At 38.0% G+C, this 24,962-nt stretch overlaps 1 protein-coding gene across 1 annotated transcript in view; it reads right to left on the bottom strand.

Annotated features, from left to right (window-relative positions):
• ryr2b (ryanodine receptor 2b (cardiac)) overlaps nucleotides 1–24,962 on the bottom strand; it is a 49,597-nt gene that overhangs the window by 14,138 nt on the left and 10,497 nt on the right. Inside the window, 43 exon segments of the mRNA XM_057343751.1 lie at nucleotides 2,078–2,213; nucleotides 2,258–2,304; nucleotides 2,416–2,586; nucleotides 2,852–2,944; nucleotides 4,565–4,652; nucleotides 4,758–4,998; nucleotides 5,068–5,364; nucleotides 5,426–5,562; nucleotides 5,751–5,832; nucleotides 6,762–7,000; nucleotides 7,323–7,383; nucleotides 7,932–7,981; nucleotides 8,489–8,607; nucleotides 9,750–9,823; nucleotides 10,614–10,729; nucleotides 10,820–10,943; nucleotides 11,621–11,696; nucleotides 12,327–12,404; nucleotides 12,522–12,659; nucleotides 12,781–12,870; nucleotides 12,955–13,033; nucleotides 13,730–13,893; nucleotides 14,100–14,240; nucleotides 14,325–14,415; nucleotides 15,050–15,273; nucleotides 15,698–15,867; nucleotides 16,156–16,276; nucleotides 16,448–16,559; nucleotides 16,900–17,077; nucleotides 17,188–17,323; nucleotides 17,743–17,846; nucleotides 18,504–18,636; nucleotides 18,776–18,890; nucleotides 19,031–19,307; nucleotides 19,462–19,599; nucleotides 19,720–19,825; nucleotides 21,010–21,210; nucleotides 21,327–22,158; nucleotides 22,252–22,478; nucleotides 23,568–23,654; nucleotides 24,059–24,218; nucleotides 24,408–24,568; nucleotides 24,700–24,814. Coding sequence (XP_057199734.1) covers nucleotides 2,078–2,213; nucleotides 2,258–2,304; nucleotides 2,416–2,586; nucleotides 2,852–2,944; nucleotides 4,565–4,652; nucleotides 4,758–4,998; nucleotides 5,068–5,364; nucleotides 5,426–5,562; nucleotides 5,751–5,832; nucleotides 6,762–7,000; nucleotides 7,323–7,383; nucleotides 7,932–7,981; nucleotides 8,489–8,607; nucleotides 9,750–9,823; nucleotides 10,614–10,729; nucleotides 10,820–10,943; nucleotides 11,621–11,696; nucleotides 12,327–12,404; nucleotides 12,522–12,659; nucleotides 12,781–12,870; nucleotides 12,955–13,033; nucleotides 13,730–13,893; nucleotides 14,100–14,240; nucleotides 14,325–14,415; nucleotides 15,050–15,273; nucleotides 15,698–15,867; nucleotides 16,156–16,276; nucleotides 16,448–16,559; nucleotides 16,900–17,077; nucleotides 17,188–17,323; nucleotides 17,743–17,846; nucleotides 18,504–18,636; nucleotides 18,776–18,890; nucleotides 19,031–19,307; nucleotides 19,462–19,599; nucleotides 19,720–19,825; nucleotides 21,010–21,210; nucleotides 21,327–22,158; nucleotides 22,252–22,478; nucleotides 23,568–23,654; nucleotides 24,059–24,218; nucleotides 24,408–24,568; nucleotides 24,700–24,814 — 6,529 coding nt within the window.

Raw genomic sequence — 24,962 nt, 5'->3', positions numbered from 1 at the left:
TATTTAAAACTCTGGAATCTGAGGGTGCCTTTAAAGTTGTCCAAATTAAAGGTCTTACACACATACACATACAGTCCGAAATTTTCTCGTATGCGTTTTTTCGCATTTGCCACTCGTATGTACGGTGTCTCTGGATTGTCAAAACGCCTCTCAAAATGCTTGCTACAGATGCGAAAAACGCAGAAAATCGAACCCAGTCCGAATCTTTTTATGACGGACGAAAATATCGGAAGCAGTGTGTAAATGTGATTGACACAACATGAGGTCGTATTTATTTTTTAACGTGTGGAAATTTCAGACGCAAATTTCGGACTCAATGTGCAATGGCTGTAAGTACTTTGCATTGCTTATTACTCACAAAAATAAAGTTTTGATACATTTACGGTAGAAAATTTACAAAATATCTTCATGGAACATGATTTTTATTTAATATCCTAATGATTTGTGGCATAAAAGAAAAATCGATAATTTGGACCTATACAATGTTTTGTTGGCCATTGACAAAAATTCCTGTGCTACTTAAGACTGGTTTTGTGATCCAGGGTCACAAATAACAATATCAGTCAAAGCTGGAGACATACTGTCACGAATGGGTGTGGAGTGGAGGAAGAACCCAGATGCAGGCAGCGGTAAAGAGTTGTTAAAACAATGCTTTAATATATAAAACAAAAACCCACGATGGGGTGCAAAACAAAACCGGAACTACATACACGGAAACAAAACAAGAAATCAAAACAAAACACTTCCCACGAGGGGGCAAGAAACAGAACTAAATCTAAAACAGGACACGAGGTAAAAGCAAAAAGGCAAACGGGAAACACTCACAGATCTAACAGACACAAGGGTAAGTACGGGAACGATGAATGGGCATACAAGCACGAAGAACATAAGGTAAGCACTAGATACACGTACACGGTACATACACAGTACAATACACGAGCACAGGACAAAGATACATGAGGGCATTTATAGGTAAGACAAACGAAGGATAACGAGCGAGGGCAGGTGTGGAACATAAGACACGGCAGGGAGGCAATACATGAAACGAGAGGGGCGGGGCCAATGACAAGACACTGGAGAGAACGCATATTACAGTATGTTAAGATAGACAATAATATGATTCTCTCCACATAAAACCTAAGGGCTCTGTCCCGATCCTGCCACATGACTAGAAATTCATAAACAAGAAGGTAGGACCGTGACACATACTCTTGGTGACTAGCAATAGCAAGTGAGCTTTAATGCAGAAAAGGGAAGAAGATCCCCTTCAGAAACATAATTATATATTATATATATTTAAAAAATATATATTTGAAAAAATTACACTAACAAAAATGTGAAATGTACACCCAGCAAAAGTTGAGAGAGTTTATTAACTAAATATAAATTTAACTAAAATAATAACAAAAAATATAAAAATTAAAGCTAATTAAGAATTGTAATAAAACTACAATAAACTATAAATACTCAGTCAGAAGTCATTATAGCCATTATAGTTGACTAAAACTAAAACCATTTAAACCCTCTTTTTAATTACTATTTATTGAAATAAAAAATAAAAAGAATCGGTCTAAATATTATTTGAAAATGAAACAAAAATAAGATATGTTGCCTCAGCAAGAAACTAAAATAAGTTTAACTTGAGGCACAAAAATGATTAACTAATAACAAATATAAACTAAACTAAAACTAAGGTTATACAGCAATAAAAAATAAACAAATAAATGATAAAATCACAAAACAAATTAGCTAAAAATTTAACTAAAAATAACATGAAAACTAAAAATATTAAAACATAAAAGCTAAATTAATTAACTAATAAAAGTGAAAAAAAACTTTGATAAATCTGATGCAAATACATACAAATGTATGCAAATACTTTGGACAGAATGCAATGATTGGAAAAACATTTTATGGTACAGTTCCACAGAAGATTTTTACAGTAAATAATTGTTGATACTGAGACTAAACATTGCTTACCCTAGCTCTAATGGCATTAAATGGTTACCAAAATGCCATCTTTAAATGTCTTCATAGTGTAAATGTAATGCATAAATGATTATATCTGTGACCCGACCTGATCCAGGTGGTAAAGGACACGAGCGATGATTAAAACCCTCTCAACACTGACAGGATCTGCCATGTTTTCACACAGATCCTGATAAAAAAAAGAAAAACAAGTGAGGTGAGATGTCTCGAATATCCGTTTCACAGGACATTATCAGCACATTCACAGGCTGTCTACTAGCTCACCGGTTGCAGGCTGTTTCGAATGTACTCCCTGACCTCATCCTCCGTGTCTCTCTAGAAACACATTCATGTTTCAGGTTAATTAATTACAACATTTGTCAAAATAAGAAATGCATTGATCTTACCAACATTGTTACTATTGATCAATATGACCAGCAGCCATACCTGTGAGAAACGGCTTTTGGCCAGGGCGACTAGGCCCTGATCGTCATGGCAACATCCATTCAGGGCAACCGAGAAAAGTTTTTTCGGCGCGGCCACAATAAGAGAGGTGTGTGCCGAATATCGATCGCCCTTCCTCTTTACCTTACTCCTCTCCTGCTCACACACCCCTCCCTTTTTGGAAAATCGCAGTTTCATTCGATATTATTGAACAGCATATTTGGGTTAAATAATGACCTGTTTATAAAATTCCATGTGTGCTTCTAGGTTTACAGGCCAAAGATTAGTTTATTTTCAGAGTAAAAAGTGTTAATTGAGGGGAAATTCAACTTGGCTGGGATAAAGAGGAACTACATAGAGGCCAAGAGGTGATACAGGGAGTTAATGAAAGGAAAATAAAAAAAACAAATAATCAAGTATTGGACAGATGAAATGAGACCTTATCCATGCGAGTTTTGCTGCCGTTCATCAAAAATGTCATGTTGTTAATTTCATTTTGAACAACGAAGTTCTGTTCCTCCCATTTGAAATTCTAAAAAAAAACATTTTTAGAAAGAGTTTTAAAGTAGGGCTGTCAAACGATTAATTGCGATTAATCGCATCTAGAATAAAACTTTGTGTTTACATAATATTTGTTTGTGCACTGTGCATAATAGTTTTGTATTTATTACATTCACATACATGCATATATTTATTTAAAAAAAACGTTTATATTTATTTTAAATTATTATAATTATAACTATAAATAAACACATGTAAATATTTTCCTTAATAATATATGTGTATGCGTTTACAAATACAAAATTAATTTGCACAGTGCACACAGACATAGGCTATATTGTGTCAACACAAACTTTTATTCTGGATGTGATTAATCATGATTAATCGTTTGACAGCCCTTTTTTAAGTAAAAAACATAGTTAGTTACATATAAAATCAAGCTTTTATTTTGAAAGTGTATTTTTAATGATACATGTATATTAAGTGGTATATACACTCCTGAACAAAATCTTAAGACCGGGGGAAACATTAAAAGTATTCGTATTTCTCGCTGGTGGATCATAACCAGGTTGTAAGTACTGCTTAAAAATGCCAAAACAAGAAACAGGAGGAAGAGACAAAAAACAGAGAGAAGGCAATTTATTGAAAACTTCATTTAAACTCAAACAGGCTGTTCATCAGCTGATCAAAAGATTAAGACCATAACCTAAAAAAAACCCACAACAGAACTAAAAGTGTAAAAAATGGACTCAGTAGTGAGTAGCCCCACCGTTCTTGTTGATCACTTCAAACACTCGTTTAGGCATGCTTGATGCGACTGTTCCCAGGTGGCAACGTTTCTCCATGTAGTGAAGATGGCTCCACGTTCTGGAACTGACGTCCGTTTTTGTAAACATCCCTTGCCATCCATCCCCAAACGTTCTCAACGGGATTTAGATCAGGGGAACATGCAGGATAGTCCAAAAGAGTGACGTTATTCTCCTGGAAGAAGTCCTTTGTCAGGCGGGCGTTGTGAACTGCAGCGTTGTCCTGTTGAAAGACCCAGTCATTACCGCACAGACGAGGGCCCTCAGTCAAGAGGGATGCCCGCTGCAACATGTCCACATAGCCAGCCGCCGTTTGATGGCCCTGCACAACCTGAAGCTCCATTTTCCCATTGAAGGAAAAAGCACCCCAGATCATGATGGAGCCTCCAACACTGTGCCGCATAGAAAACATCTCCAATGGGATCTCCCTGTCATACCAGTAACGTTGGAAGCCATCAGGACCGTCCAGGTTAAATTTTTTCTCATCAGAGTGAATGAAGTTTTCAATAAATTGCCCACTCTGTTTTTTTGTCTCTTGCTGCTGTTTCTTGTTTTGGCATTTTGAAGCAGTACTTATAACCTGGTTACGATCCACCAGCGAGAAATGTGAATACTTGTAATGTTTCCCCCGGTCTTAAGATTTTGTTCAGGAGTGTATTAGATTTACATATACTGTATGAATTTGGCAGACACTTATCCAAAGTGACTTACAGTACATTCAATCAATATATTTTTTCTTTTAAATATGTGTTTACTTTGGAGAAAATCCCTGACCTTTGTGTAGCTAATGCAATGGTCTAACCGTTGAGCTACAGGAACACAGTATGATGTGTGAGGGTGCTAACATGAGATTTAGCCCAGAAAAAGAAGACTTCAGCTACAAGGCAGAAAAGCTTCTCAGCATCTGCGTTCACCTCTCTCAGCCATCTCACTCTGGACACCAGAAATTCACCAATCAGACCAGAATGAATTGAAAACACCAGTTGGCAGTAATATGATGAATACATCCTACAATAGCTAACAAGCACAGTTTCTCACCTGTGGAGGTCTATAAATGGAATCAGTAAAGGGTAAAATGCGTAGATATCTTGTACCAACACTGTAAACCTTTCCTGGATGTCTAACTCTTGCTCCGAGACATCAACACGTCCCTCTGTCTTCAAATGCTCCTCCTCCAGAAGCACTGACTCCGCCCTCTTCCTCAGCTTTTCCATCAGAGGTAGGAAGTGACTCTTTAAGAGGTGTTCCTCTGCCTTGCTGATGATTGGCTGGCCAAACACTTAAAGAAATATACATGCTTTGTGATTGGTTATGTACTTTCCAACGTAATAATTTGTGCCTTACTTACCTGCAAGCCGTTTCATCCAAGCACTATATGCCGCCCCGAGGTGGGCGTTGATGGTGGAAAGGATGTGACCCAGTAGGGCATTAGAGTGTTGTGGGGTGACAGAAGAACAGTAGCCATCCTCGGATGAATGTTTTTCAGCCTCTCCCCATCGAGAAATATAGCTACATAATAGAGGAAGTGTCACCTCCGTAACTCTTGTTAAAAGGGCGTGGCGGGCAGCTGGCCCCGCTACTGCCAGCTCTTCCACCTCTGAGAAAGCTTCCTGCAAAGAGGGAAGGAGCCTACAGGCTCTCTCGGCTAGAAAACACGCACAAACATTAATAAGCATGTATGGCGGCAGAGTTATGTAAATGTGCACACTTTGTTTTGCTTTTACCGTCATTTTCTTCATTAGTCGTAATATCAGAGATGGAACGTAGGTCATCCAGTTCCAAGAAACACAAGGGAAACGCTGCAGATAATGCAGCCAGACACTCCCCAAGGACAGACCTCTGCCTATTACAACAAAAATAAAGACTGATTGACAGATGAACCACAGGTCTAGACATGAGGTAATATCCACGGAGTGCAAATGTTTCATGAACGCCAGACTGAGCTACAAGTCAAAAATAAAATATAACCAGATAATAACATTAAGTAAATAAATAAATCATAAAACATAAGACAACATATTTGAATATTACCTCTCAATGAAGGTACCATTAGAGGTGCCAAGAATGTAGAGACAACTGATGATCCTGTAACAATAGGTCTGCACTTCATCCACTATAAAAAAAATAATAAAACAACTTGTAACTATAAAACTAATCTATATAAACAGAAGACTGCACAAAAAGCACATTTAGTGGACGTTTTGCAATTAGCTCCACATGAGTGGAAAAACAAATCTTCATCTTCTTTCATCTAGTACAGTTTTATGTGAGCACTCTATTCATGAGGGGCATGTAAAAACAAAAAGCCACGATTCAGCCCAACTGCGTGTAAAATTTATTCATAAAACAGTACAACTGGAAAAGATGAATAAATGAGTGAACGCTTTTCTAACAAAATTGCAGAAACATACGGGTATGAATGATTCAGCGAATGACGTTCCAAGCGTGCCGAACCGCAGACTATTATCTCACTGGGGCCCGCAGCAGTTGTGCGAACTGACGCAGACAGACTTCGACGGCTGACTCGTGAGGATGGTTGTTTATAGAAGTGATATAAGGTCAAAAAAAAAACATTCTTGGAGCAAAACAATATGTGAAGGAATACCAAATGTTGTTGGGCTTCTCAGGAAACCTCTTGTTCAAAGTAAATGCTCTCACGTTCGATTCCTTTGGATTTTTGATGGATCCTTTCGGCTAACCCAGTAAGAGAATGTCACGGTGAAAGGCCTTTTTGAGTGTAGTCAATTTACAATCGTGGACAGTTTTAACATTGTACTCCCCCAAAGCCAGGTGCACAACAAAGCGGTCAAGCATGGGTCTCAATACACCGTTTCCTGTGCAGACAAGAAGTGACTGGCAAAACAGAAGCAAGTGGAAAGGGAAGTAATTTGCTCAACCTGAATATTTTTCCACTGCTTTACCACAATCTCTATTTACATTCCAGTTCATTCATCTTATGACACACTAATCTATTCATTATTCATTCAATTAGCTGCTGCTTTCTTTAATCTATTTCTTCTGCCTTCCACTCGATCAACTCACCGATCAGTCCTCCTTCATGCCGCCTGTGAAAGTCTTGCTGGAAGAGAGCGGTCAGCACTGGGATGAGGGTGCTGGTGGTGTATGTTACGACCTCACTGTCCATCATGCTCTGGGCTCGGTTTAGCCCGTACTTATCCTGGGTCACATTTTCCACCGTTACCTCTAGATCCTCTGCCGCTGCTTCGAAAAACGACCACAGCGACCTCCTGACAGATTCGCTAGCGGTTTTCATTATCATCCTAGAAACAAGCAACCGACTCAGGAGTCAAAACAACACATGGGGGCTTATTTGTGTCAATAAAATAGAAAATAAAAAAAATATATTATAAATATATATTTGTTTTTTATTCATCTATTATTTTATATTTAAAAATGTCATGCTTACACATTCCGTAATTGATACTTGTATTATTAACACTTAATTAATAATCCTATAATGTATAGACCAAAATTAAAACAACTCAAATAATAACTTGACCACGCATTTGTGGTGAAGGGCATGCAGTAAATTTTGTGTATTGTTAGATCAGTGAACCATACAGACTGACTGGCGTTAAGTACCTGCTGTCCAGGGACTGTGCCAGGATTTGTAGGCAGCTTACCACGGCAAGGGCATCATTTCCTAAGAGCAAGCATGGCATTGAGCTCAGTGTAATCCAGATAAAGCAGCAGCCTCTGATTTATGTTTTCCAGGGAGGCCGGGCAAATAAAATTAATGAGGTATGTGAGCATTCACCTCAGCACTACAAGACTGGGCTAAGTGAACAATGGCAGTGAACCATTCAGAGACTGCGGCATCTGAATATAAAGAAGTGCCTCGAAATGAAAATGTTCAAAATAACCTGAACCAGCTTTCCAGTATAATTAGAAAAAAGGAAGTGAAGGAAGGTGAAAAAGTGACATGAGTTCAGAAGTAGAAGTATGCTGTAGAAGTATTAGCTAATGCATTAACTAACGTTAAGAATTCAGAGAGAGAGAGAGAGAGAGAGAGACAGAAAGAAAGAAAGAAAGAAAGAAAGAAAGAAAGAAAGAAAGAAAGAAAGAAAGAAAGAAAGAAAGAAAGAAAGAAAGAAAGAAAGAAAGAAAGAAAGAAAGAAAGAAAGAAAGAAAGAAAGAAAGAAAGAAAGAAAGAAAGAAAGAAAGAAAGAAAATATCCACACCAACCCTTACCAAACAGAGAGATTCTGCGTCTGGCTAGAGCTCCAAGTTTACAGAATAAACTAGAGAATAACAGGAGACAGAATGTAAGAGAGATGAAATGAGGATAATGAATGGAAAACAACAAGATGGATGGAACAGAAAATACACAATGACAGTGTAGCAAAGGTGAACATGGCAACAAAGTCTCATAGAAATGCAATCTGTCATACATGTACACTTGCAGCTGTTACTGGAGTTGTGACTCAAGAAAATCATTTTGGCTCTGAAAAACAACCATCTCATGACATTTGGTTCCATTAACGTTTCTTCTACTGTACCTCTACTGTACCTTGTGCACAAAGACACAAATTATTTTTTGGGACCTAAGTTCAATTGAAACCATGGTCAACCTAGTGGCAATAATAAAATTAATTCAATAAAATATAATAAAATTCTATAATAAAATTCTATAAAATAATCATCATAATGAAATCATGAAGAAACCTGAACTGCAGATTCACAATCATTACAAGAATAATTTCATTCCTTACAATTCGCTCTCACAGTAATCCGTTTTCACTAAGTACCTGGTGACCATCTCTTTTTCTTTGTTGGAGGCTTGGCAACTGTCTTTCAGAGAAGACATGACAGTGGAGAAGTAGACATAGTGATTTTTGAAGTATTGATCTACCAGTGGTAATAAAATCTGGAAGAGAAAAAAAAAAATATATGCAAACTAAGACATGAATAAAGAAATGCACCATTAAGATAATACAGCCAGGAGTTTCTGGCTTGAAAGTGAACATTTTTAGTACACATTAATGAGATTGATGGTTGTGTGGCGGTCAGGGAACTGCTGACCACATTTATTGATCTTCGTGTAGGAATGAAAGCCTTTTAACTGGCCGGCAGAATATCATCTGAGAACAGGAGCAGATATCATCAAGCAAAGCGAAACATGACATGTAATCGATGACGAGACTGGCAGTGACATGACCCTCAATGATGTTCATATAGACAAACACCAAAACCCATTATTATCTGCACGTACACAAATGAATTATGACAGTTACGGTTCGACCGTGTACATGTCATCTCTTTACACAAGCTGAGACTTTTGTTAAAGAGTATATAACTAGGGATTTTTAAGGTCCTACTTTGGTTTAGAGAATGTCCAACAACAAGTTTATGTACAGAGAAGGTGTAAAAACACTATTATTTCGTAATAATAGGTAATTATTCTTATCTGACTCTCAAATGGTTCGTTGCGCGATTCATCTGTCTAATCCCCTCCTTTCCGCTAGCCTAGTCTGGTGTGATTGGTCAGATGGTCTAGTCTGCTGTGATTGGTCTACCGCGAGTGAGGCTCACGAGCTTCAGTGTTTGGGGGAGAAGAGTGAAGTTTTCGCGGGCAGTCCTAGCAAAACGTAGGCGGAGACTATATTTAGTGAAGTAAATCCACGGCGGTTAGTGAATCGGACTAGGGAAGACTCGTTTGCGTGATTCAGAGTCAACTCTCTTTTTTCCAAGCCAATAACTTTGTTATTCATTCACCTTCGGATTTACAACTTGGCAGACTGCTTACTTTCAAACACGGCAACATTACACACTGCATGAAATGTAATTTTCATGATCTCATGTTATGTACTCTTTAAACACACAGAATACAATACACTGCCCCAACAGACAAAATACAGATTTGCTGTGTGTCGAAGCTGAAAAATGCATTTTATGGTTGTCTGGAGATTAAATCAGGCAGTTATTTAAGCAAGTATTTCATCTGCAAGGCTGTGATTAATTTAACAGAACGTTCTGAGCCAAATGTCTGGAATGTGAAAGATGTCTGACCTTAATGAAGAAAATTAGTTCTTCATGGGATATTTTCTGAGTCCTATTAATCTGCCCTCGGGCCTGTGCAACATCTAGAAAATATAAAACATGACATACACAGGTTCCATTAGGAGAAAGTATGTTTTATATTGTATTTCATAAAAGAAAGTCATATGGGCAAGCAAATCTTATTAAGTGAACTGTTTAACATCCCTTGCAGATTCCAATCCTTTAAAATTGGGTATGTAACAATATCAAAATCTCACCGTACGATAATACTTCGGTATAAAGTCCACGGTACTATATTTATTGCAATTTTTAAAATGACAAATGATGACTTGGAAGCGTGCCATAAGCATCCACTTTTTTAATCCTCTAATCATAACTGAGGTATGAGTTATAGAGACGGGTCAAATGACCTAAAAATCCCTTTTATAAAATAAAATAATTGCACCAGATGGACCTTGCCAAAGGTAACATCTATTATTTTTTCTAACATTCTCTGTTAGGCACAGAAGACCTATAGTCTCATACAGTCATGTGACCACGATAATATTGAGACCATTTTGCGATAACACGATATCGATAATATTGTTACACCCCTATTTAAAATTATTTATTTATTATGATATTAAATCATTATTATTTATATATTTTTATTATTATTATTAGGAGTAGTAGTAGTAGCATTAGTATTAATATTATTATTAATAATAATTATTAATATATAATATAGTATTAATTATAAAAACAATATTTATTATAACAATCATAATAATAATAATAATAGTTGTTGTTGTCATTATTATTCTTATTATTGAAAAGCAATACAGTCATATACTGTATGGCCCTGGTGGTGGAACAGGAAAATATATGTCTAACCCAATTCCAGTAAACGCTGGTGGGCTTGCTCCGTGAGACACAGGGCTTGCTGGAGCAGACCATAAGCAAAGCGGCTTGCGATCTTCGGAGAGTCAACATCTGCCACCTTTCTGCTCCTGTGGGGCGAGAATCCAGTCAATGAAAGTAAAATGGACACTTCAAAAGCATTGTGTTCATTCTAATTTTCGGCATCAAAGAGTCCTCACCTCCTCACCAAGAACCCATTGATGTGGAAGAACTTGAGAACATCTTGAGCTTTGTCTCTGAGTCGGCTCTTATCTTTCACGTTCAGAGCATCGTAAGGCACGAGTAGTGGGTGACTGCCCCCTCCTGGAGAAAGAGATTCGCTGTTTTACTGCCAATTTGGCTTTGAGACAACCAGAACCAGCAATGTTAAAAGTGTTGTGAAAGAAAAAATGCATTAGATTTAATTGCATTTTTGAGAGTCCTGGGCTCTTTTATTATATTTTATTAGAAGACTCTCTGCAATTATTGATTGCAATACATTTCTATAATACTGTTAAACTGTATACAGTATTTAAGATCTACCACCCTGGCAACTGAACACCCATGCCATGTACGTCTCACATACAGTACCACTTCTATTTCTTTCATAAAACTGTCAATTCAATGTTCAGTTATTATATGGATAATTAACCATTTAAAATGCAGGACAACACACAGTCAGCAATTATTCCAAAAGGAACCCTTTCAAAACCCTTTTAGGGTTTATTTTGCAACAACTGGTTTTACATTGTGAAAAACAGATACAATATTTCATAATGTATATATATATATATATATATATATATAAAACCAAGGTCACTATCAAAGTGAAACATTGTTCTTATATTCTTGACCACCCATAGCTACACAGTGTACATCGACTCCTCCACACCACAGTACAGCTATTTCACTGTCTTGTTTCACTGTAAGACGCAGGTGGCTGTGGAAACTGATGAAATTTACAGCATCATCTGTCACAGCGTCAGATCAATAACACACACCTTTATTCTCCAGTTCCTGCAGTTTCTTCACAGCCCAGATGTGATGATAATTCTCAGCCAGCTGCTCTGCCATGACCTTCAACAAGGCAAAATGGCGTTTATTATTATTTTTAATTTTGTTAATGTAGAAAGCTGGTCGGCTGTTTATATATGAGGCAATTTCTAAAATGACTTCCTATTATGTTCTATGGCCAACTTGCGTTTTAAAACTGTAAAAGCTATTTTATCTGTGCAAGCAATAAAAATTCCTAATACAATAAAAATGTCCTTATACTGACCTATGTTCAATGTTTGAAAAAAATTGAGGTTTTAAAAAAGAAACAAGCATATAAATATACAATTATATACTCTGCAGATATTGCAGTAAAGTTTAAAAGGTCCCAAAGGTTTAAATGGTACCAAATTATTCATATCGTCACTGTCCTTCCAAAAACTCGTATGTCCAAATTCACTGTCTTTCAGGAAATGGGAAAAACACTGTACTTTTTAAAATTATTGAATACTGTGTTGTTAAAGTCGACAAGCACATTTTAATACTTTTCATTGATTAAATATTTTCAAAACCCAGTGACAAACATAGAAGGTGACTAATAATAATGATTTATGGCAAAAAATGAAAAACACAAAATATGGAGATACAAGGTTTTAGAAGGGCAGCGAAAATAAGACCATACAATGTAAGAGGTTACATTCAGGCTGAACTTACATACTGATCCCAGGTCAGAGTGACACTGCTGGTGTCCACAGGCTTAGGACTGAATGTAGAGGCTCCTTCAAAACACAACTATTTGGAGATAAAACACAACATATGTTCTCTACATAAAAAAATGCTTTTATCTGGTTTGATATTGAATAAAGGTCAAAAAATTCACAGTCCATCTTAAAAGCATCTGTCTTGTACCTGACCAGATTGTGAGATTCTCCTAGCGGGGTTGTGAAAGCCTTGCATCTCTCCCTCTTTAGTCCTTTCAATTGTGCAGCCCAAGACCAACATGCATTTCACTGTCTCCTTAATGGCGCTTCTATAACCTTCTTTATCCTAAATGACAGATCAACCTCAAAACATCAGCCAAGATTAGATGTTCCTTAGAAAAGTTGAATGCGCTTTGAAACAGAAAATCAAAAGATCGTTATGATGTGTGTGAAGGAGGGTTAGTTACCTTCTCAGATAGAGCTCTGTAAGGTTTCAGGAGTGGGTGAACTTTAGAGGTCTCTGAAAGTTGCTCTCCGTGGACCCAACCATTAGCAAACTGGGAAAAAAATAGCATTAAAACCACAGAACTTTATGTGCGTTATTAAATAAAGAAAAGGCATAAACTAAAGAAGCTCTGTACTTTGTCCAGTGACCATCTCTCATGTGTGTGTTCTGCATATTTGTTCACCACAAACTCGAGCCCGTCTTGGATAGTCACACTATTAACAAATGCAAAAACTGTTTCATTAACCAATTAAATAAACAGCATAAATTTATTCCCCAACATAAAATAAATTAACTTCTCAAGTGCTAAAAACAGAATCTTTGAGATTTGAGGTCAAGTAGCGTTTCATATATTGACACTTTTTTGGCTTATGGAAATCATGCGGATCTATATAACACTTTATTCATTTTATTTGTAATTATTCAAAATACAATCCTCTGCTTCCTGTTTATTTCAAATTCAGAAATTAAACTGAAATCTAAAAGCCATTCCAAATTTTTGTCTAATTGGTACACTACTTTGGCTAAAGCAAGTTTTTGAGCACATTTCTGATTTGTCAAAAGGACAGTTCACCCCAAAAAAAATGTACCCACCCTCGAATTGTTCCAAATCTGTATGAATTTCTTTTTAATTCGATGAACACAGGGAAAGATATTTGGACAAATGCTTGTAACCAAACAGTTCTTGATCACCACTGACCATAGTAGGAAAAATTAAAATAGTAGTCAAAAGTGCCCCAGAACTGTTTGCTTTCCTTCAAAATATCTTCTTCAACAATTTTTCCTACTATGGTAGTCATTGGTGGCAAATTTCTACAGATTTGGAACAGCTTGAGGTTGATTAACTGAAGACAGAAGTTTCATTTTTGGGTGAACTGTTCCTTTAATGTCCTTTAACCACAGCAACACACTTTGATGTGTCCAAGGGTTGAGGACAAAACCATCTATCTGTATCCTTCGCCAAGTGGCTCTCTCGCCCGCCGGTGCAGCTCGGGTCAAGATGGTCAGGAGGGATCGCACCAGCAAGCGCACTGAGACTACCAAGAGCCAGCTTGAACAGGTCTCCATCGTAAGACTGTGAATAAAAAACATTTTTACTAGGACTCTTAATGTAACAGGCTCTTAAAGAGATATACACTATAGTTTAAAATGACTGCCTAATGCATAAAATGCATATGGTGAACACCTGTATCAGGAGCAATAAATCATCTGTGGCCTGTTATGTCACATTATTGTTTAATGTGGGTCTGCAATGACGCTCGCGGTCCGTCTGTTTCTCACCTTTGTAGCAAGAGCACTAAATATACCCCAAAACAGCCTTCTAGTCAAACAAAGCTCTTCTTCTGAAGCACAATCAAATCCACCACAACCTCCGTTCTGACAATAATAGCTCCTGTTCTGCTCGTAGTGACTGCTCAACAGCTGCAAGGGAGAATAACCACAATGATAAATACAGTGAAGAACATCTGCCGTTGATTTTTGAACCATATTTTTTCATATTTAGACCTTTAATGGCATCTTGGAATTTTCTGACAGCTGAGGAACATCACACACAAGCTTATGCAGCAGGGACTGCAACAAAGAGGGCTTTAGCTTTCTGTGGAAGCAAAGTTATTATAGGTACATTTACACAAAGGCAGACCATTTTACAACTAGTTGTTCATAAATTTACATAAACCAATACTGTAAACAGTATAGTACATGAAGATCTGTAAACTGTATAGAATCAGATCTTAAAGGGATAGTTCACCCAAAAATTAAAAAAAATCTGTCTTCATTTACTCACCCGCATGTCATTTCAAACCTGTATGACTTTCTTCTGCAGAACACAAAAGAAGATAATTGAAGAATGTTGGTAACCGAACAACGGCGGTACCCATTGACTTGCATTGGTTTTGTGTTCATACAATAGAAGTGAATGGGTATCGCCGTTGTTCGGTTACCAACATTCTCCACACAATATCTTCTTTAGTGTTTTGCATAAGAAAGAAAGTCATACAGGTTTGAAATGACAAGAGGGTCAATAAATGATGACAGAATTTTCATATTTGGGTAAACTATCCCTTTACAGTCAGTCTGAAAAAAGGACAAGAAAACCAAAAAAGACTGAATTGAGTCAACGTGCTAATATTATTTGCCAAATTAAAAAACATTTTCAAAACAATTAAATTCATATTTATTGGTATAGTGCTTTGCAGAAAACATCTCTACATTACATTTAACATCCTCACCCCCACGCAGCCAGCAAACAGTCCTGAATAGAATCTCTCTGTGCATTGGTCAGTCCACTGGCTTTGGAGAGGCTGTACACCCCGTGCAGGAGACCATCGACCGGCCCGGTCTTCAGCGATGAAGAATCACACAGCAGAGAGGAGTACTTACTCAGCAGCGGCAGTACGGCCGCACATAGGTATCGATTGAGGGCCAGTGCCATATCTGTACCACCCAATCCCGTCTACCAAAAGAAAAAGAAAATACATTTATCATCACTTTTTATGATGCAAGAATGCAACAGATTCTCTGACTCGCTTCTTATTTAAACGAAAAGTTCCTCCAACAAATGAATCTTCAGTACCAGTTTAAACTTGGAATGTGTTGCGGGAAAACTTCAGTCAGCAATGCCAACGCAATCTCACAAATCCCCTGACCAGTTCCGTATTTAGAGACTTGGCACATCACGACTGAAAATTAAGAACTGTGCCAGGAGGAGGAATAATGACTTACATTTTGGGCTGTTCGTCACACAAAGCGTTTGTTTTGGATTTAGAAGAACTGGAATGTAGCCCACAACCATTTACTTTCATTGTATGCAAAAATGCAGCCAATAAGAGATTTTCATTTTAGGTGAGTTTTCCTTTAGGTCATGTGTGCGTTCTTACAGTATCCATGTTAATGGCCGCTTGCAGGTCAGGCAGGAAACCACACTCCAACAGACGAAGCAAGAACTGTTGGTCAAGAACTCCATAAACTCGGTCCAAAAACATAACCATGGCCGCTTTGTGATCCGGACAAAATATCCGAGACGTGTCTGGCTCAATCAATAGCCCGTCTAAGCATAATAATCAGAAAATATTTTCAACTACCAATTAATCACTTTAAGACTTAAAATACCCAACTATAAACACAAGTGTGCCAGCAATTCCAAACTAAATTCACCAAGTTTATTTAAAAACTGAGATCAGCCTATTATTAAATTAAACACAATATTTAATAGCCAAATGCATTTTAAAAGACAATAAAATTCTCTGGAAAAAGACTGATGTCACATCACAAATGTATAATTAACTAAGGCTCGAAACTTTCACCCATGATTGTTTCCACAAACACACACACACACTTGTGTTCACATGTGGTAGCTTGAAAGGAATATTGATGACACCCTCAAGATCGTCTCTGGGAATCAGAGACCTCAAGATTGCCCTGATCCGGATAGCCTCACCTTTCCCCGCTTCTATGAGCTACAGACCACACACACAATAGAGACATCCATTAGTAAACCTTGAAACCTTTAATGAAAACTGGCTGTGCCTTAAAAAGTAGATAAAAACCGATAAGCCATTTCCAACTCAATCTTTAAAACACATTACGAGGCTTATCTAGCTTTCCCAGCGGGTTTCCCGAACACTTACATATGTCTCAGGGGCACAACGAGCCAACAGATCGATCAGCGCTGAGTAGAAAGTCATTATGGCATGGCCCATGTGAATGACAATATCATCTTCATCATCATCAAGTATGTCGCTAAAAGCATAAAAACAAGATATACTGTATGTAAAATGTGAGAAAAACAAAGGACGTATAAAGGAAAAATAAAGGAAATATGAAGAAAAAATATAGAAAGTATGAAGGACAACATAGAAAGAAATCGTAAAGTACGAAGGAAATCATATAAGTATGAAGGACAAACAGAAAGTGTGAGGGAAAAACAGCAGTATGAAAATAACACATTGAAAGTATAAAGCAAAAACATAAAAAGTTTTAAGAAAAAAAACAGAAAGTGATGGAAAAACAGGAAGTATGAAGGACAACAATGAAAGTATCAAGAATAAACCTAAGGAAAAGAAAAAACTGTAACACTCACAGAGTTTTGTTGGAACTGTGTGTACTTATTCCATCTTGCTGGTCAGAAATTTGTATGGCTTCCTCCATCGTTGCTAGGAGACCATGTCCACCCTCCCCTTGCAGGGCAGGGCCAAAGCACTCGGGCCGGCGAATCAGAAGCCTCACTACAACATAGGCGTTCTCCTCCACGCTCTCACCTTGAAGTCAATCAACCAATTGTGAACAACATGAGAATAAAGCAGCTACCAACATTGAGGTTATTCCATACATGATAAATGTTGAAATACAAAATTTAAAGGCATCGTACCATTACAAAATACTGCAAATCGCAGAAAGTCCAGGTATCGTTCTCCTTCTACAGGATTCCAACCAATATCTGGGTAGCCTTTAGAGACCAACAAAGCACAGCTATGCAACCCACAGGCTCCTAAATACCGCACCACCTGTACAAACAAACGTCGCACAACCTCCATAATAATAAAACAAGATCTTCACATGTTATGAGGAACATTTTTGCCAGGTCATTTTAAATGGTTGCTACGGTGTAGCTATGGTGATGCATGTGGATGTCAGCCCATTTGTATTCAGCTGGGGATCTGCATGGATGCTGAGCGGTTAGATATGGCTCGGATCCCTCATATAATGGAAGTCTATTCGATTTTTTCACCTTTTTATTGTCCACATGGTGAAAATGTTCAGACCATACATCTCATCATTTATTTCTCTAGCACACAGTGCGAGATGAGTTATGCTCTAAATGCCAAAGTGCTAAAAATAAATCAGGGGCCAGTGATATTTAGACATGAAGAGAGGTTGTACATGTGTGCACACGTGAAAGAGAGAGAGAGACAGTGAGATTTACTTTCTCCAGATCTGGTTCTGTAAGAGCAAGCGCCAGCTGATTGTTGTCCATGGCGGAAGCAGCCGCCACATCCAGCGGAGTCGAACCTCTCATTGAAGGACAAGCTGTCAGGAAAATCACATGTGTTAACTACACCCCAACAATCACTTAAATATGTTCGAATTTTATTTACGAGTTTATTCAGACTTGAGCTGGTGCAACATGTAAAAGATAAAATCAGTGTGAATACACAATGGGGTCCAGATGGACTTTACTGTGTAATCCTTCCAGATATAAACATTTAGGATTTTACATTTAAAGCAACAAAAAAACAATTGACGAATATTTTCCTTTACACATCTGACAAGCACTTTTAATCAAATGGAACCCACAATCTTTGTGTTGCTAACGCAATACACACAATGCATCAAAAGAGCTGCAGGAACATTATTAAATATAAAATATTTGGCTTTGCACAAAGTAAAATCCAGAAAATCTTCCAGTTTTTTTACAATTTGATAAGTGACCTAAAATGATGAAAACTCAACTTTTTGGGGGACAAAATCTGAGGTTTGGCATAAATTAACATGTTTGAGTGCATGCGAAGCAAAAGAAGACAAATACTACAAACACTTTCTGATATTTTCTTAACATTTTAAGTTATGCTGATTATATCATTTGAATCTAACTAGAAACAAATAAACACTTAAGACTTTTGGACCCTACTGCATACTGTAGTTGCTGTACATGCCTTTATTAATATATCATTAGCATAAACATACCGAGACCAACATTGCTGTTATCCAGCAGGTAGCTGAGATGATCAAACATGGCCTTCTGGTTATGACGACTTATTCGACAGAAGTAACACAAGAAGCGACAACAATGTGCAACCATATTGGGAAACATGATTTCCTTAAAGGGACCAGAAAAGAGCCAAGTTAACCAATGATGCATTCATGGAAATGAATCGAAACACTTTCTACTGAATATATTTTAGTTTACTATGGTGTTGTTTCATTAATTGATACACAATGTTTGATGTTACGATTACCTTCGATTCTCTAGCACCCAGGACATTCACCATCACCTCCATGACCGTTTCATGCATCCCTAGAGCTTTCATCAGATTAGGGTGCTGATAGAAAACTTTATTGTTCATGATGTCACTACACGAAAGAAAATAAAGGTCTCAGATGGAAAACAAAAATGCAAAGATTGCATCTGGTCATTTGGGTACTGAACACAGAATGGTAAGATGTCTGAGAGATTTATGGTGATTTCATTTGGGGAAACTCAAGTCTCTCACCCTAAACCTTTAATCATTAGCTCCTCTTCTTCTTTACCCATCCGAGCTTTGAGCAATGAACGGATGCGTGCTAGCGCCCACTGGAGGTTGAGAGTGTCCTCCACAGAGTTCTGGCTGATACAGTATGCTTTCTGTAGTGGTTCAGACAGTTGTCCACCCAACCCAGTATACTGTTGATAAAGCAGGTTGAATACAGCACGCACCAAAACTGGATCTTCTATGGTCTTCTCCTGGGCCCAATCTAGCATGGTCTCTGATATCAGCTGCTTCAAAGAGACTAAAAAGTGTGAGGTCTGTTTTAGTTTAAACTCTGCCGTGTAATTGAGAAAACATGTACAGCTTTACCACTAAATGCATGACAAAATGATCCCAATATAATGAAAAAGATCATTTTTGAAAACCAGTGGAATGAAATGCTCGGATTTTCCTACCAGGTTTGGTCACAATCTCTTCATTTAGACCTGACATTCGCCTCTTGAAATGATTTATTTTATCCACCAAGCCTTGGAGGCGATTCCTAACTGGCATGTCACTCTCAGCCGCATCCCTGGAATCATTATCCGTCTCAACTCCTGAATTAAACAAACCAAAAGATATGTGAATAAATGTTGCAGGTATGCATTTCATGATGGATGTAAAATCATGCTATTGGTTGCTTTAAGCATAGTGCTTTCTGATTGGCTGTTTACCACAGTGATTCATTAGGTCCTGATGAAATTCCCACAGGAGATCTCGGATATCTTCAGGGCATGGACATTCTTGACCATCCTCTCGGAAATCCAACATCATGTTGATCTGATGAGAAAAGCAACAGGTTCTCTTCAAGAACTTCTTTAAAGGGACAGTTTACCCAAAAATAAAAAGTCCACCATCATTTAAATAAAATTCTTTTGTTCTTATAAACACAGAGAAAGATATTTGGAAGAATGCTTGTATCCAAACAGATCTTGGCCACCATTGACTACCATGGTAAAAAAAATGAAAAATTACAATGGTAGTGTGACAAGCAGGGCAGGACGAGGGCTGTGAGGGAACGGCGCGAGGTCTCGCATCTCTCACGGAGGAGCTTTTTTTCCTACTATGGTAATCAATGGTGGCCAAGAATGTTTGGTTACAAGCATTGTTCTAAATTTCTTTCTTTGTTAAGGGTAAGTAAATGAAGACAGAATTTAGATTTTTGTGTGAACTGTTCATTTTGACTTATGACCACTGATCTATATAAATGAGTGGATTGCTCATGACATCATTACACTGAAGCTACCGAGCCGCCATGTTGGTATGCCCAAACGTTCTACTAAATTAATAGATATTAGATATAGAATGAGTTACGTTCATTTTCATTACAGTAGCGTAGTAGGCTACATATCAGATCAGCAGACTGAGACCCCTCAACATATGACAAATGTGTTTATTCTGAAATCTAAATACAGATAAATATAGGCTGTAAATGAAGAGTTTGGTTCCAAAATGACAACTCTTTTTTTTAAAAATAAAATCGAAAATCATGTTTTTTATTATGTTATTATGTTTTTTTGTGTTTTATTGTGTTAGTTTGCTGTATTTTTTTGTTATTATGGCTTAAATCAAAACAAACCAACTGCAGTTTGATTGATATTGATTGGAATGCACAATAAAAAACATGGCACACATGTTCCATTACAACAGTGTGCAATCCACATTCACCTTATATAGATAGATTTCTATACGTCGCTATTCTGCCCAAAATAAACATAAACATTGGAAAAAACATCAGAAGTAACAATTCATTTAAACACACTTGTGAACTAAAAACTTATCGCGCGCCTAATAAGATGAAAAACAGGTTATTTTAGAGTCAATGGCGCTCTCTGTCAGTTGGGCATACCAAGATGGCGGCGCGATCGCTTCCAGTGGCTTCACCTCCTGCCGTTGGAATAGCGTTTTAGGCGCAATCCAGTCATTTATATAGATCAGTGCTTATGACACCTATGACCTCTGACCTGTTCCTGAGGGGGTGAACGAAACTCTTTAGTCTTGCGTGCTGTTAGTGCAGCAGACATGTTAAGGGCATCCATGACCTCATTGTACCGGAAGCGCTGGTTTTCTTGGAGATGTTCTACGAATTCACCTGAGAATGCCACCACAGCCTCTACTCTGTGACGTACCTGACAGTCACACAGGTATTGCAGGAGGTGGCAAACCTGAGAGGAAAAAGATGGGGAAAATTTAAGAAAGGATACCTCCTGTCCTGTCCTTATATCACCTCAAACCAGAATCAGAAATAATATGTTATATTAAACCTTGCAGATATACTTACTTGTAACTTGACTGCTTCTGGAAGATTCATCTGAAGAAGACTTTGATGAGAAACATTACCGTCCCATCCTCCAACCTCCTGTTCCCCTCTTTCTCCATCACTTTCTTCTAGTTCATCCATCTCTTCCACTTTGCACATCCCTCTCATGTAACTGACAGGCAGGATGAGATTAAAAACCTCTTCCAGATCTTTCCCCTGATACACACCCATCAGCAGAAGTGTGTGCAGTAAACCAAGCAGAGGAACCAGCAGGAGCTCCATGCTGCCCCCTGCAGGATCCCTCACACGCTGGAATACTGCTGCCACTGCCTCATTCAGCATTGCTATGACAACAGCTTTCAAAACATCCAATGGAAACTCAGGGCTGTCTTGGCACAATTTACTCCAAGAAGCTCCGCCCCCATCGCTGTCCATCAAACGTGTTCTGTCAGCCCTGATGAAACAAGGTGATGAAAACTGCATTCTCGGCCATAATGAAGTACTGAGGTCTCTTCCTGGAAATCGTTGCGCTTTTCTGTCGTCTTTGTAGAGCATAATGGACCGCGCGGTTTCGGTCAAAGGCACGATGTATTCGTGATTCATGGCCTGCCTGGCGCTTGCGTAGACATCGAGGTGGATACTGATAAGGAGATTGTAATAACCTGTCCGCAGGTGACCTTGCATTCTAGAACACTGTAAGGCAAACAAGAGTTGTGATTGGTCCACGTGGCTGCAGAGGGCGTGGCTCACATGTGTGTTTCCATGGGCTGAGAGGGCCGAGTAAAGACGGAGAGTGTGATGGTGGAACTTTAGAAGGTCATTAAGCTCAGACAGTTCCAGAATGTCCACACATCTGCAAAACAAGAAGGAGGTCAGTGTATTATTTAGACATTTTGTCATTTTCTGACATTGATATCTATTGATATCTAACAAAGTGACCTCTGACCTGTTGTGCTCAGGGATGTGCAAAGTCATGACCTGTTGGATCTGAGTGAAACGAGCTCTCCAGCCGTATCTCTCCTCCAGGCGGGTCACCTCCACAGGCTGAGCGTGCTCAGGTACCCGGGTCCACCGCACAGGTGTCAGGTACTGAACGCGTAGCCTGGGGGGGCACCGAGGCTCTGCATTTCTCCTTTCACTCCGAAAAACACCCGCCGACAGTGGCATCACATTCTGCAGACAAGAGACAAAACAGATGTATCATAAAAAATACCAGCAAATATATAGACAGGTACAGAACCAGTATAGAGATAATATAGCGATCAAGTTAAGGTATTATCTGTCACATGCAAATCAATACAATGGCAGTGAAATGTTTTATAAGCTACTAATGCATGGTGCTAAAAAAGCATCTTAATAATGAAAAAAAGCACAACAACATAACAAACATAACACTCCTACACCCCATCAAGATCCCTGCGTTCAGCAAACCAGAGGCGTCTTGTACTGCCTTCTCATAAGGGCAGTAAATAGCTTTCCTGCTCATTCTCATTCACAACTCCTTCCTGGTGGAACATTCTTCCTAACTCGGTCCGGTCAACCACATCTCTCACAACATTCAAAAAACTACTTAAAACCCATCTCTTCTGTGAATACTTGACAGACAAATGAAAATAAATAAATAAAAAACCCTCTCTCTTTCTCTCAACAGGTAGTGGTTTAGCTTTTGTTGAAACCAGTAACTTTGTATTGGCACCTATTGCATTATTGCTCCTGTATGACATATCGCTTATTGCACCTTAAATTCTTTGTAAGTCGCTTTGGATAAAAGCGTCTGCTAAATGACTAAATGTAAATGTAAATGTAAACATAACAAAGGCTCAATTTGTACATAAGGCAAAGAAAACAAGTTTGCAATGTATATGCAAAATAATAAATAATATAATATACCGTAATATAATATCATATCATATCATATCATATAATAAATGTATAACAGACAAAATTCTTATTGTAAATTTGTAAAAATTTGCACATGTATTTTATTGTAATTATATTCCAATTTCACAAAATATCAAAACCTGGTAAAATGATGCATCAGTGCACAAGCAACACATCTGCGGTTGGTTTCAAATTCAGCAATTTTTTTGATGACAATTCCAAGAATTCAAGGGCTATTTATTATCAGTGGCACAACAGAACAAGATGATAATGAAAAGAATTTTCTTGCAAGTTTGCACGCATTCTTGCCGAGTTGAAAGAAACAAATCTCCGATTTATTTGGTCCTGCCATTGAGAATTAAACTGATGCAATAGGTTTACCTTAATACGACCCAGCTCAAACTGGAAGACACTAGGGGTAGTGGCTTTAGCAAAAACTGCAGGGAAGAGCTTGGTGCCAGGCTCCACCTATAAGCAGAGATATGGTCAATTAAACTCATGTAACACAAGCAGCTATAATTAAAAAGATTATGAATAAAAAAGAAAATGTACGAATAAAGAGTAAAAAAGTACTTAAGTCTTTATTTAAAACACACTTTAATAGCCTTTCATTTTCTTTTCTCAAAACACAAGAGAAGATATTCTGAAGAATGTTGATAATCAAACAACACAAAATTACTGAGACATCTCTCAGAATATTTTCTTTCGAGTTCTGCACAGAAAGTCATACAGGTTTTGTACAATAGGTAAACAAATGATCACAGCATTTACATTTTTGGGTGAACCAACCATTACATGGCAAAATAAAGGCAGGAAAATACATGTCAAAATATTCAAACTGCAACAACACCACTTCAGAGCATGATGGCTACCTGGTAGTATGATCCCAGTTCCTTGCCATTGGCCATGAATGTTAGGAGCCCTGTTGCCGTGTCAACCAGACAGCCAATCTCCAGGCCAGTGCTGCTGCGGCTGTGGGAGAGACTGCTGCCCTCTGCCGCACATACCACGTAACAGCTACTACGCTTGACACTGACGTAGATAGATGAACAAAAAAGTATTTACTTCATTAGAACCCCTAATTTTTGTCTTTGAGCACCCAAAACATACTGTAGGCAATGAATAAAAAAATATGAAATACGTATCTCTGACGTTTCATTTAAATTGAGGGAAATTTTGGAAAGTAACAAAACATCTGCACAATTAACATTCATGTCTTACCTCTCAAGAACTTTGCCCCATTCATCCCCAAGAGTAACTGTGACGGTGCAAATTCTGTCCAGGTCAAAGGTCACATCATGATGCTGGAAATTTGAAGTCACCCATCCCACCCAGATGTAAGAAGGGTCCTGGCTGTGAGAGATTCTCACGGAGTAGTAATACTGCATTGAAAGAACAACAGATCAGTTACAAGTCTCAACTGGAACCTTAAACTCAACACTAGCTTTTTGAAAGACAAGATGTTTGATTTAGTAATCTAATAAACAGATTAATAAAAAGGATTATTATCTACTGTAGTGCTGTGGACCAGGCGGTTGTCTTCATCTGTCTCGATAGCCAGAACTTCCTCCAACAGACGTGCAGACGAATGACTAGTGTTTAAGTCTGCTTTCTTCTTCAGTAGAAACCTAATTACACACAAGACAAAATCATACATCTTATTCAATTCTCAAGATTTAACCTGAGAGTAAAGATGTGTTTGCTCTATTTTAAACATGTTTAGGTAAGTTCGAATTTCTTTAGTGTAGAAATTTGTCTTTAGTGTAGTTTACAAGT

This window comes from Triplophysa rosa, linkage group LG10, assembly GCF_024868665.1.
Source record: "Triplophysa rosa linkage group LG10, Trosa_1v2, whole genome shotgun sequence".
Classification (NCBI taxonomy): Eukaryota; Metazoa; Chordata; class Actinopteri; order Cypriniformes; family Nemacheilidae; genus Triplophysa; species Triplophysa rosa.
The sequence above is the reverse complement of the archived record's forward strand: the minus strand, read 5'-3'. Positions and strand labels throughout refer to the sequence as shown.